The sequence below is a fragment of the Balaenoptera ricei genome, chromosome 8 (genome assembly GCF_028023285.1).
Source record: "Balaenoptera ricei isolate mBalRic1 chromosome 8, mBalRic1.hap2, whole genome shotgun sequence".
NCBI classification, from domain to species: Eukaryota; Metazoa; Chordata; class Mammalia; order Artiodactyla; family Balaenopteridae; genus Balaenoptera; species Balaenoptera ricei.
Genome location: NC_082646.1, coordinates 107554354 through 107566317, shown reverse-complemented (window position 1 = coordinate 107566317; position 11964 = coordinate 107554354). Strand labels below are relative to the sequence as shown.

Below are 11964 nucleotides of genomic sequence, written 5' to 3'. Positions count from 1 at the left end.
AGGGCACTGTTATGCCCCTTCCAGCCTCCCGGGAGGAGGCTGAGTGGGTTTCAGGCCCCCAACACCTGCTTCCTGCCCCATTGTCTTGGACAGGAAGGAGCCGGGAAGGGAGCTGGAGACACTTCAGGGGCTGGATTACGGCCTGTCCTGGGGCCTGATGGGGGGAGCCAGTGGCTTACCACGGTCCCACATCCCGCCCCAGGATGGAAGTAATGGGGGAGTCAGCCACCTTAGTTCTGCAGTCCCTCCAGATGGGAATGGTACCCAGTCTCAACGTCCCCGCCCTCGTCCCCACGCCGGCGAGTCCCAAACAGACGCTGCCCCAGCCATGGGCTCTGCTTCCGCCTCAGTTTATTAGCCTCCACCCAGCCCCCAGCAAGTCCCGCCGCTCCAGCCTCCAGTCCCCCTCCTGCCCCGCCAGCGAGCGCCAGGGGCCCTCCTCAGTGTTAGGGTTTCTAAGTCCATGCCAGCGGCCCCTCGTGCGCAGCGGGGGCGGCGTCCGGGTGCCGAGGTCCACCGCAATCTCCGCGCGGGAGGAGCAATCCGGGCGGGCGTCGGCGCAAAGCTGTGCCCTCAATCATCTGGGGAGCAGGCCAGGGGCAACTGATCGGGGCTGCCCACGCTGCCGGTACTGGAGCTTCCATCGCCCAGGTCACGGGGACCGCAGGGGGGCAAGGCCAGCTCGGGTGTCGGCCCAGCGCCAGAGCCCCCCGAGCCGCCGGTACCGCCGCGGGGGCCCCACTCCTCGCCCAGCGCCAGGCAGAGCTCCTTAAGAGCCAGGTTCTCCCGCAGCAGCTCCTCTTGGCGGCCTTCCAGCTCGGCCAGCTTCTGCCAACAACCGCCTAGATCCTCGCGCACGGCTCGGGATGCTTGGGTCCCGAAGAGCTGCCACTGGCGAGCGGCTCGCCGCCCGCGCTGGCGCTCCGAGTCCAGGAAGCAGCAGAGGTCGCGCAGCTCGCGGTTCTCGGCCTGTAGGCGCCGGTTGAGCTGCTTGAGCTCGCGGATCTCGCCCAGGTGACCCTGTAGCTGCCGATTCACCTCCTGCATGAGGCGGCCGCGCTGCACCAGAGCCGCCAGGCGCGCCGCCTCCTCCCGCCGCAGGCGCCGCACCAGCTCCTCCTTGCCCAGAGCCGCCATCTCCTCATCCGTCAGCTCCTCCAGGCCGCCCGTCTCGGCCTCCATGGCTGCTCAAGCCTCTGGAGCATCGCCTGCCCGCCGCCGCGGCCCAGGAGCCCCAAGACGAGCTCCTCGCCGCTGGGGCTCAGGCATCCGCTCCGCGGACAGGCTGTGGTCGAGCTAGCTTAGACTGCAGCAGCCGCGCGGGGGTGGGCACGCGGCGGGGCGCGCGCCGGGGCGGCGCCGCATGACGTCTAGGAAGAACAGCCAATCCGAGCCAGCTCCCTCGGAAGGGGGCGGGGCCTAGGAACCGGGAGCGAGACCCTTCCCCGCCCACTCTGGACCGCGGAGTTCCCGACCCTCGCGGACACTCGGTATCCGCGTCACCGACCTCCGCGGCAGTCAACCGCAAACCAGAAGCTTCGTACCTTCCAATTCCAGACCTCCTCAAGCTCGAGCTCCCTCTGAGAACCAAGATTCGGGGGTCGGCCCCCGACTTTCCTGCCCACCCCCGGACGAAATCCAGACGGATCTCCTTTCCTTCCTTCCTAGCTTTGCTCGAACTCAAGAGTCTCGGCTCACTGAGCATCGCTCCCAGTCCACGGAAACATAAGTCCAAACGTCCTGGCTCACCATCAGCCTATTCTCCCTCTCACGGACCGTGTCCTGCCCAGTGGGAGGGGCATACAAGGGATTCTTTTGTTCAATAAACTATTATTGTATGTAAGGATTATGCAGAAACAAACGATCAATATCCTTATACTGTCCTTAAAGAGATCGTAATCTGGCAGAGGAGACAAGCTGCGTTAAACAAAAAGCAAATGGAAGAAGAGCACATTTTGAGGGACCACCCCCTACCTGCAAAAGGTTTCCCAAAAGAGGTGATATCCGAAGGGCCCTGAAAGATGCATAGGACTTTGGCAAGTAATGAGAGAGCTATTTCAAGGAGAGGGAATAGCATGATGAAAATCGCTGGGGTCTGAAAGAGCCTCGCTGCTTTAGAAACAGTGAGAGTAGCTTGTTTTTTGGGTTTTTTGTTTATTTGTTTGTTTTGGAAAGGCAGGTGCTTAGAGAAAGTGGTAAGAGAGGAAGGGAGGTAACAAAGGTAGTCAGAAGCCAGATTTTTAAGAGTTTTCAATACCAGGCTGGAGCATTTACACAGGCCAGTAAGAATTTAAGCAGGAGAGTAACATTTTTAAATACGCATTTTTTAAAAAGGTTGTTTGGACGGCTGTGTGTGGGATGGACCACAGGGAGGGGATGTAGGCAGGGAGATTACTAAGAACACTGTGTCAATGGGCAAGGAGAGCTATGCAGAAGGAGTGGGCTGGGACAGTGCCAGTGGGGGTGGAGAGGACAGAACAGATACTAGAAATATTCAGGAGGCAAATCGGCAGAACTGAATGTAGGGAGAGAGGAGTCTGGGAGAAAGCCCAGGTTTCTGGTATGAGAACCGCGTGGATGGTGGGGCTGTCACCGAGATAGGAACGCAGGAAAGAAACAGATCCGGGAGACCCACAGGTCTGTCTGGCTTTTGAAGGTCCTGTGGGGGACAGAGTGGAGTCACACATAGGTGGCCGTCTGGATGTGGACTTCCAGACAGAACTCTAAGCTGCAGAATAAGAGAGGTCATTAGTGTGTGTGGGGTGGGGGAGGGGTGGTTAAAACCATGGGAACAGGTGCCCCATGTTCAAAAGAGGGGCTCGTCTGCAGGATGGACTGAGGGGCTCCCACCCAGCAAGGGCCCTTGAGGACGAGCCAGACACCTTTTTTTCAGAGAAAAGACTTAGGATAGAGCCCAGTGGAGCCCCTAAATTTAGGATACAGGTCAAAGTAGGGAGGCCCCGAAAAGGGCAGAGAAAAACCAGGAGGATGTGAGGGTAGAGGTTGCCGGGATAGGGCAAACTGGCCGGAGACCTTGACTCCGGACGCCCTCCAGCTAACCTGGCCGGGGTGAGGGTGGGATGGGGTGGGGACTGAGAGCCTGAGATTCTCCCTCCCGCTGGGAGGAGGGAGGGGCTACTCCACTGCCTCCGCCTCCGCCTCTTTCCTCGCCGCTCCTGCCCCGACTCGCTCTGTCCCGGAAGTAGTCCTTTTCTGGCTCCGGGTGCCGGGAGCCGAATGTCTGTGCTCCCGGAAGTGGCCCGGCGGCGGCGCGCCGGGCCCGGGCAGTGCTTGCTCCTGCTGGGGGGCTGCGGTAGCGCCCGGGTCCGGGCGTCGCCATGACCAGCGAGCTGGACATCTTCGTGGGGAACACGACCCTCATCGACGAGGACGTGTATCGCCTCTGGCTGGACGGTTATTCGGGTCTGTGGGGGACCGTCTGTGGGTGCCGGCTTGGCGGAGCTGTTGTTTTGGATGGGAAAGCGGGCAGAGCCAGGAGTACGCATCCTATAGGGCAGTGGGCAGAGACCTGGGAGTACCGAATACCTAGGGGTCGGGGCTGGAATCCCTGAAGGGCCTCTGCGGTCGGCGGGGCGGGGCCTGATGCTAGCGCTCACTTCCCAGTGAGCGACGCGGTGGCCCTGAGGGTGCGCTCGGGAATCCTGGAGCAGACTGGCGCCACAGCAGCGGTGCTGCAGAGCGACACCATGGACCACTACCGTACTTTCCAAATGCTCGAGCGCCTGCTACACGCCCCGCCCAAGCTGCTGCACCAGCTCATCTTTCAGATCCCGCCCTCTCGACAGGCGCTGCTCATCGAGAGGTGCTCACTTGGCGGGATGGTGGGGGCGCCAACCAGTCTGGCCAGATACCCATTTTGCAGGCTGAAAATGAGGCCCAGGGAGGGACGGGGCTTATCTAGGCCGGGAGAAATTTGAGAGCAGAAGGGGCCAAACCCAGGTGCTGCCAGTTCTCCTTTCCCCTCTTTTATGGAAAGTCAGTAGTGTCCCCTGACTCCTCACAGGTACTATGCCTTTGACGAGGCCTTTGTGCGGGAGGTGCTGGGCAAGAAGCTGTCCAAGGGCACCAAGAAAGACCTGGATGACATCAGCACCAAAACAGGCATCACCCTCAAGAGCTGCCGGAGACAGGTGGACACCACACTCATCTGCAGCCCACCCCTTCACACCATCCCTTTGGTCACTGCCCCACCTCCAGGCTCCTCCAGCACCTCGGTGGCAGTGGCTTCATATCCACTCTGCTCTCTTTTTGTCCCTTCCAAGCCATCCCCTACTCTTCAGCCAGAGTGACCTCTCAGAAGCCCAGATCTGACCTTAGCTTTCCTGGGGCTTAGCCAGGAGGGTCAGTTTCAGCACAAATTAGTGAAGAACTAGAGAACATGATGCTAAAATGGGGGTGAATTTATTGATAAGAGTGAGTAAACATGTATCCAAGGCAAGATGGCAGAAGCTGGTGAACACTTGTTGAATTGATAACGGGTATTAATAATTAATAGTTTGTTGAAGGAATAACAAATGCTCCATCAGTGTCTGTTGACTGGATAGGTGGGTAGGTGATAGAGGGACGTTCACTAAACAGCTTATTGGGTGAGCAACCTCTGACCAGTCCTCCCTCCTCCTCTAACTGCCCTGCAGTTTGACAACTTTAAGCGAGTCTTCAAGGTGGTGGAGGAAATGCGGGGCTCCCTGGTCGATAACATCCAGCAACACTTCCTCCTGTCCGACCGGCTGGCCAGGTGAGGGGCCAGGTGAGGGGCTAGGTGAGGAGCCAGCTGCCTCCCCCTCCTGCACACTCCTTCCTTGCCCCCTGAGGCTGGTCCATATTCCCCACCCCAACCCGCTTGACCTCCTGTCTGGACTGGGGGGATGGTTATCCCACTCCTGGTCTGTACTTTGGATCAGACTGGCCTGGGTTTGAATCCCAGCCTGGCCATTCACCAACTGGGCTATTGTGAGGTGCCACATGGAAAGCCCATGATGGCACAGCCCCTGGGGCTTAGTATGTACTCAGTGAATGGTAGCTGTTACCCTGTGGTCTCCCATTGTGTCCCTTAGGAGACCTGGGCTGAAACCTTCTCTTTGCCCAGATGAGGAGGCCCAGAGAAAAGTGACTTGAAACACACATCACACAGTGAGTTAGGGTAGAGAGAGGCCAGAACTCGGATGCCCAGCCAGTGTTGCAGGTGGGAGCTGCTTGCTAAGAAGGAATTTCAAGCCCTGATGGGCCCACTCTCCCCTCCCTGCAGGGACTATGCAGCTATCGTCTTCTTTGCCAACAATCGCTTTGAGACAGGGAAGAAAAAACTGCAGTATCTGAGCTTTGGGGACTTTGCCTTCTGTGCTGAGCTCATGATCCAGAACTGGACCCTCGGAGCCGTCGGTGAGGCCCCCACTGACCCAGGTGCCTGGACACCTCCTCACCTTCTCAGGGCCTGGCTTCCCACCAGCGGTTTCTCCTGCAGGCCCCCGTTGCCAGCATCCTTTCTTCTTCGGGGCCCCTCCCCGGCCACTTCTGCTCACACTCCAGTGTTCCCACCCACACGTCTGCAGACAAAGGGCCCCCGGCTTCCCTGTGGCTTGGGGCCAGTCACTCCGCCTCCCTCACACTCCACTCGCTCTTTTGTCTCATGGGGCGCAATGAGGTGGTGGGGGAGGAAGGCTCGGGATGTCACAGGAGGGGTTTTTATCTCCCACCCCAACTCCCTTCATGGACCTCACTCAGACCCCCAGGCAGATGACATGGACATGGACTTAGACAAGGAGTTTCTCCAGGACTTGAAGGAGCTCAAGGTGCTTGTTGCTGACAAGGACCTTCTGGACCTGCACAAGAGGTGACCCTTGGGGTCTGTGGGGCGGGGCCTGAAGTGGGGGCCCAGGCGACTCTGGGCTTGACCCTGTCTCCCTGCAGCCTGGTGTGCACTGCCCTCCGGGGAAAGCTCGGGGTCTTCTCTGAGATGGAAGCCAACTTCAAGGTCTGTGGCCCAATCCAGCCTCTGTCCCATTGGCATCGTCAGCCTCCAGAGCACTGTCCCCTCCGGGCAACTCTGCTCATGCCTGAGATTGACCGGCAGGTGGCGCTGCTGCTCCCTCTGCCTGCCTGTGAGCGGGGAGCCAGCTCTTAAACAATGGGGAGTTATTTGATTGAGGGAGGTGGATAGATTTGGGCTCAGCCCCCAGCCTCTTGGGCAGAAGGCAGAACTCCCAGGCTCCCTGCCCCACAGAACCTGTCCCGGGGGCTGGTGAACGTGGCCGCCAAGCTGACCCACAATAAGGATGTCAGAGACCTGTTTGTGGACCTTGTGGAGAAGGTGAGCTGTCCTGCCCGCTGCCGTCTGATCCCCACCTGGCCTGTCCCTGGGCTGTACCAGTGCTAGATGTTACCTTGGACCCACAGTTCGTGGAACCCTGCCGCTCCGATCACTGGCCTTTGAATGATGTGCGACTCTTCCTGAATCAGTATTCGGCATCGGTCCACTCTCTGGATGGCTTCCGGTGAGACACCCCAGGCCTCCTCACTCTGCCGGCCTCCTTCTGGGGCCTAGCCCTCCTGCAGACTCAGAGTTCCCTGTTCTGTCACCCTGGAGGTGGAAGTCTCTGTCGACTAGAGGCTCAGCTCCACCTCTTGGAAGCTGTGACCCCGACTTTGGACAGGTTCCTTAACCTCTCCTTTCCTCAGTTCCCTCATACATAAGCTGGGGGTGATAAGGATCATAGGAATATTGTGAGGATTAAACGAGTGAAGATGTAGAGAGCACTTAGAGCAGTGTCATGACACGATGGGGATACAGTAAACATCAGCCAATACCGTTACTGTTATCATTGCAGGCACCAGGCCCTCTGGGACCGCTACATGGGCACCCTCCGTGGCTGCCTCCTGCGTCTCTGTCATGACTGAGGCCCCCTCCCCCTGCCCTGCCCACATTGACAATAAAGTTGCCATGACTTTGGAGGAGGCTGTGAGTGGGTACACATATGGGTCCGCGTGTGGGAGTGTGTGCAGGTTGCACGCGTGTGTCTCTGAGTGTCACAGTGTCTAAGGATGTATGTGTCCGTTGGCCCCGCAGGGACTAGGACATGTCAGAGAATGGTATCTATGTACTCCCCATCCATTTCCCCACCCCAGCTGAGTCCACTCTGAAGACAGGGGTCTTGTCTAGGTTTATTCAATCCGTAGCAGAAATACTGGGAGAATAGGCAAAAACCTTGGGGTGGGGTGGGCAGGGAGGTAGCTGGCACAGCAGGAGAGAGCTGAGGGGCAGCCAGGTGGGCTCAGGGAGGGCAGGAGACTTGGTGCTTCTTAACGGGTTTGTCCACTCTGGCAGTGAACGGGTACTTGGTGATGCCGCAGGTATTGCTCCCTCGGTGCAGCCGGAAATAGCCCTAGGAAGTTAGGGGACATCAGGGCCAGACGGTGGGGAGAGGTCTGTCCTGCCCTGTCCTCCCGCCCCCAGTAGATCACACTCACCTCCTCACCCCAGTTGGCCCCCCAGGAGTTCTTCAGGATCCAGTATGGGATGGAGTAGCGAGGATGAGGATGAGACCGGGATGAGATCGCCTCTGCCTGCCTCCCCTCCACCGACTTGCTTTTACCAAAACCCACCAGCAGGACAGAATGATCCACAAGCTGGGGGTCACAGGTGGTGGGTGTGGCCTTGATAACACCCTTCTGGTATTGCTGCAGGGGCAGAGAGGCTGAGTCGGGGGCCACCTCCCCTATATACCCCTCCCCCCAGTTCCCTACCTTATCCCACCTGCAGTAGCTTCATGTTGATGGTCACAGTGATGGGGCCTTGGGTGGCCAAGTACCTGGCGATGCCTGGGGGTGGAAGGTGCCGTCAGGCCCTGCCTGCCCTGTGCCCCCTGCTCTCGGCTCATGGGTGTCTCTATCTCTTTCTGTTTCCCACGCCCTACCCCCCGCCCCCAAATCCCTCCATCTCTGTCTGTAGCCCCGTCTGTCCTGGTCTGTCTGTCCCTGTCATTCTCCCCCCTGGGCCCGCCCGTGTGTCTCCATCCTGCCCGTACTCTGCTCGCAGGGCTGCAGCATGATGAAGTCCTGGATCCAGGCCACCTTCTTATGCTTCTTAGCCAGGCATCTGTGGGTTTTGCTGTTCCCCTTGAATGGGTAGTCCTTGTCACTGGCCAGGCCACCTGGACATGGGCAAGGCCCCGGAGGAGACTCGGCTCAGCTCCGGAACATCCCACCACCCCCCGACACACACACACACACACACACACACACACACACACACACCTGCCCCGAGAGACAGGCACTCACTGTTGTTGAGGACAGTTATGAACGCGTCCCAGACGAAGCCGCCCTTGCAGCCATTCCCACAGCGGTCACAGTCGAGCAGCTCTGGTGCAAGCAGAGACAGTGTGGGTGCCCGGGCCTCAGGCATCCCCGCCTCAGTCACACAGGTCCCCTCCCCCAGCCATACCTTGCACGGAGACTTCCAGAGACTGATGGTATCTGATGGCCCACAGGGCCTCGATGTTGCCCGCTGCTGCCATGGCCCAGCAACAGTTGCAGTTTTGCTAGTGGTAGAAGGATGGGGGTCGGGGTAGGGAATGAAGGCCTTGCCCCTCTCCTCCCCCTACCGCCACCAGGGCTGGATTGGGCCAGGCCGCATGGGGGCAGATACCTGGTTCCTGATGGATGAGATGATGCCAGCCTTCTTCCGCCAGTCACAGGTCGAGGGCACCGACTGCCCCCACTCTTCAGACCCTACCTTTTGGCTCACACTTGGGGCCTCTCCAGCCACCCTCTGATGCCCATAAAGCTGGCCAAACTCCTCCTCTGGGAGACAGATGGGGCCCCCAAGTTTCGCAGTTTTTACCCCCTCTCCCCCACAGTCTGCCTCTCACTTCAGCCATCCACATCCTCAGCCGAGTCCCCCTAATACCCTGGGAGACAGCAAGGCAAGGGTACTGAGGGCTAGAGAGAGGCCAGGTTCCTTGCTGGGGTGCACTCCCCTGCACCTGCTGCCTCCCCCTGAGCTGGGCTGCGACCCAGGCCTCCGGAGTTCCTGCCCCTGATCTCTGATTTGGGCCAAGCACCCAGGCCTCTGGTCCTCAGAGTCCCTCTGGGAAACAAAAGCCCAAAACCTGCCCTGTCCATCTGCTAGTATCCCTGGAGAAGGTTCTGCTTCCCCACCTACCACCTAGGGGCCAGGAGGGGCTCCCAGTACCTGTGAGGTCACTGAATGGAGTCACCCCAAACTCAGCTGTGCCCAAGTCCTCCTCTTGCAGCTGCTGAGCCTTGGCCAGGTTTCGGGCAAAGATGTCCAGGCGGCGAGCATGCTCTAGACCAAAAGGAGATTGTCCTAGGCTGGCTCCCAAGCCTCCAGGGGTAGGAAGTGGTCACTGGCTTGGCTTCCCATCCACACTCGCCCAGGTGAGCACTGGCTCGTTTCCCGTGGTCCTTGCAGGCCCTGCTACAGACACCTGGGCCAAGGAAGTGGCTTCCCAGCGCCCCTAGGGTTGGGTTTTCCTAGGAGGCCAGAAGAGGGGTATCTCCGCCCAGCTGGGGAAGAAGCCAAGGAAAGGGTCGGAAGGCAGAGTGACTCAAGGGAAAAGTGGATGGTTAGAGACCGGCTTCCTGCCAGGTCATCTCTCTCTGTACTTCACATATCTGACCGCAAGTCTGTGGCTGGAACGAGGCGGGGGAGGGTGGGGTACAGGTCCATGGCACAGGAAGTCTGGGCTGAAAGGTGCTCACAGACCATCCCCCTATGGGAGATGAGATCCAGAGGGCAGGGACAGGGCTGGCAGCTCCTGGGGGTGGAGAGAGTCCCCAGCTTGGGGACAAAATGGGTATCCTTGGATGTTTGCTGAATGAACTCATGACTAGATGGCGGCCTCCTGCCTGCTGCCTGCAGTCACAGCAAAGTGGCCCTGGAGGCGAAGGATCCTCTTGGACCAGTCAGACCCCCAACAGCTGCCTCCTCCCTCCAGGTTCGTAGCCAAGGATGATCCTGTCCCCACTTGTGCATTTGGGAAACCAGGGCGTACGCCCCCAGCCCTGTCCCTGTCCTGCTGAGTGGCTGTGGCCAAGCACATTACCCACACTGGGCCTTGATTTCCTTGTCTATTAAATGGAAGAAAGGGGGTTGGACCGGAGACATTTGCGCCCCATGATACCTGCTGGGTGTGAGTAACTCCGGTTGTATCGGATCTGGAACAATGTGAAGACCTCTTTCAGCTCCAGAGGCTGGGGACCTGGGTCCTGGAAGAACAACCAAGGGCAGTGGGGAGGGGGAGAGGTGAGGAGTCATCGCTGGGACCTCAGCTCCCAGATGTGCCAGGACTGGGTTAGGGGAGCAGCAAGTTCACCCGTTCTTCTCCCTGTGTGGGCCTGGACACGTCAATCACCTCTCCAGCCTCAGTTCCTCCCTCTGAGAAATAGGAACAAAGCACTGTTTCTGAGGGGGTGAGCCCCAGGCATGAGGAGCAGGTTGGGGACACTTACCTGGCTCCTGAGGGAGCCCTTGATGCCTTGGGCCAGGCCTGCCACCAACAGGGCCAGGAGATAGGAGAGATGGACAGTTAGTGACATGATGCCGCAGACCAGAGTGTCAGGGGCAGGAAGCTATGCAGAGCAAGGTGGAGGGGCTGAGAGGGTGGAGCCGGAGAAACCACAAAGGGGAAACCAGGCTGCGAGGGGGAGGAGGACCCCCAAGCACAAGAGGCCTTCAGGCTTTTGTGCCTACATGGCCCCCTGCCTTCCTGTACCCAGCTCCACCACTTTATTCAACAGAGGCTCTCTGCCCACCCTGTTCTGGGCAGTTCTAGGGATATGGAGATGGATCTGTCCTTAAGGGGACAGGAGGAGACAGATCCTAAGTGGGCAGTGACAATATAAGGCCATCAGTGCCTGAGGGGGAAACAGGGGGCTATGGAAGCCACAGGCCCTGATGACTGGGGGGATGGATGGTGGTCAGTGCCCCTCGGGAAGCATTCTTGTTCATCCTATTACAAAGCTCAGTCAGCTCAGAAGTCACCTCCAAGAAGCTCACCCATCCTGTGGTGTAACCTGCAGCTCCTTGAGCCCCTGGTGTGCCTGTGCCTACTTGGCATCTGCGTCCCAACCACACCAGAGGTATCTATCTGCCTTGCTTGTGTCCTCAGCACCCAGGAAGGGGCCGGGCACAGAGCTGGCTCAATGGGGATTTGTTGACTGAGCGATTGGTCGTCATGGGTTTTAAACAGTAAAGTTCAGGGTCCAGGGGACAGCAAGTGGCATCTACTACCTCCTTCTGTTCTTCATTCCTGTCACAGTCTGGGGATGGGGATGAGGGGTGTGGGTGGGCCTGAGGGGGCAGAAAGATAGCAGGATTGGCATCTCAGACGAGTAAGGCCGGAGGCTAAGGTCTGGGCAAGGGTGTTGACACCTGTTACTTCTGCCTTGGTTTTAAGTGGGTCCTTGGGCTAGGGAGCTCCCATTTGGGCCTCCAAGCTGGCAACCAGCACCCAATACCAGAGATGGGTGAGAAAAAAACTGGCTTTCTCGGGGTTCCAAGGGGATGGGAGCGAGGGGAAGGGATCCATCCACTCATGTGTTCACCACCTCGTTTCTTCGTTCATTAGGAATCTTCCCAAAGCTGTGAGATCTCGTTTTGCTGCACCCAGCCCCCACCCCACCCCCCACACACACCCCAGATAGTAAGCCAAGGGACTCCTCTATTTGGAAAAAAGTGTGATGCTGCCTTTATTAAAATACAGTAGACAGACCATCCACAGAGGGGTACCTGGCTTCATGATTCTAGATCCCAGGCATGTGTCCCAAGCTGGTGTTGGCTGTGTGTGACCTATGACTAAAGCCCCATGTCAGCCCTCAGAGCTGGAGGTTCAAATAACAGCTTTATTGAGGTATAATTCACATACCATAAAATTCACCATTTTAAAGTGTACAATTCAGCGGTTTTTCACGTATTTGCATAATGGT

General features: G+C 58.5%; 3 protein-coding genes across 4 annotated transcripts; 1 reads left to right on the top strand and 2 right to left on the bottom strand.

The window, feature by feature from the left end:
* Nucleotides 1–334: 334 nt before the first annotated feature.
* On the bottom strand, nt 335–1346 carry CCDC85B (coiled-coil domain containing 85B). Its single transcript, XM_059932052.1, has one exon. It carries the CDS (start codon nt 1180–1182, stop codon nt 574–576), a length of 609 nt encoding a protein of 202 aa, XP_059788035.1. The 5' UTR covers nt 1183–1346; the 3' UTR covers nt 335–573.
* Nucleotides 1347–3236: 1890 nt separating this feature from the next.
* FIBP (FGF1 intracellular binding protein) lies at nt 3237–6967 on the top strand. 2 transcript variants are annotated; one of them, XM_059932047.1, is made up of 10 exons: nt 3237–3423; nt 3625–3823; nt 4025–4151; nt 4656–4756; nt 5267–5400; nt 5743–5851; nt 5929–5992; nt 6242–6328; nt 6415–6512; nt 6846–6967. In XM_059932047.1, exons 1-10 carry the CDS (start codon nt 3339–3341, stop codon nt 6913–6915), a joined length of 1074 nt encoding a protein of 357 aa, XP_059788030.1. In that variant the 5' UTR covers nt 3237–3338; the 3' UTR covers nt 6916–6967. The 2 variants fall into 2 exon arrangements, with proteins under 2 accessions (XP_059788030.1, XP_059788029.1); XM_059932046.1 differs by having other exon boundaries at nt 5267–5421.
* A 200-nt stretch (nt 6968–7167) lies between these two features.
* CTSW (cathepsin W) lies at nt 7168–10578 on the bottom strand. Its single transcript, XM_059932045.1, has 10 exons — nt 10489–10578; nt 10161–10245; nt 9209–9322; nt 8663–8817; nt 8459–8555; nt 8296–8376; nt 8043–8168; nt 7772–7836; nt 7486–7695; nt 7168–7400 (listed from the first exon to the last, which is right to left on the bottom strand). Exons 1-10 carry the CDS (start codon nt 10573–10575, stop codon nt 7290–7292), a joined length of 1131 nt encoding a protein of 376 aa, XP_059788028.1. The 5' UTR covers nt 10576–10578; the 3' UTR covers nt 7168–7289.
* Between the last annotated feature and the right edge of the window lie 1386 nt (nt 10579–11964).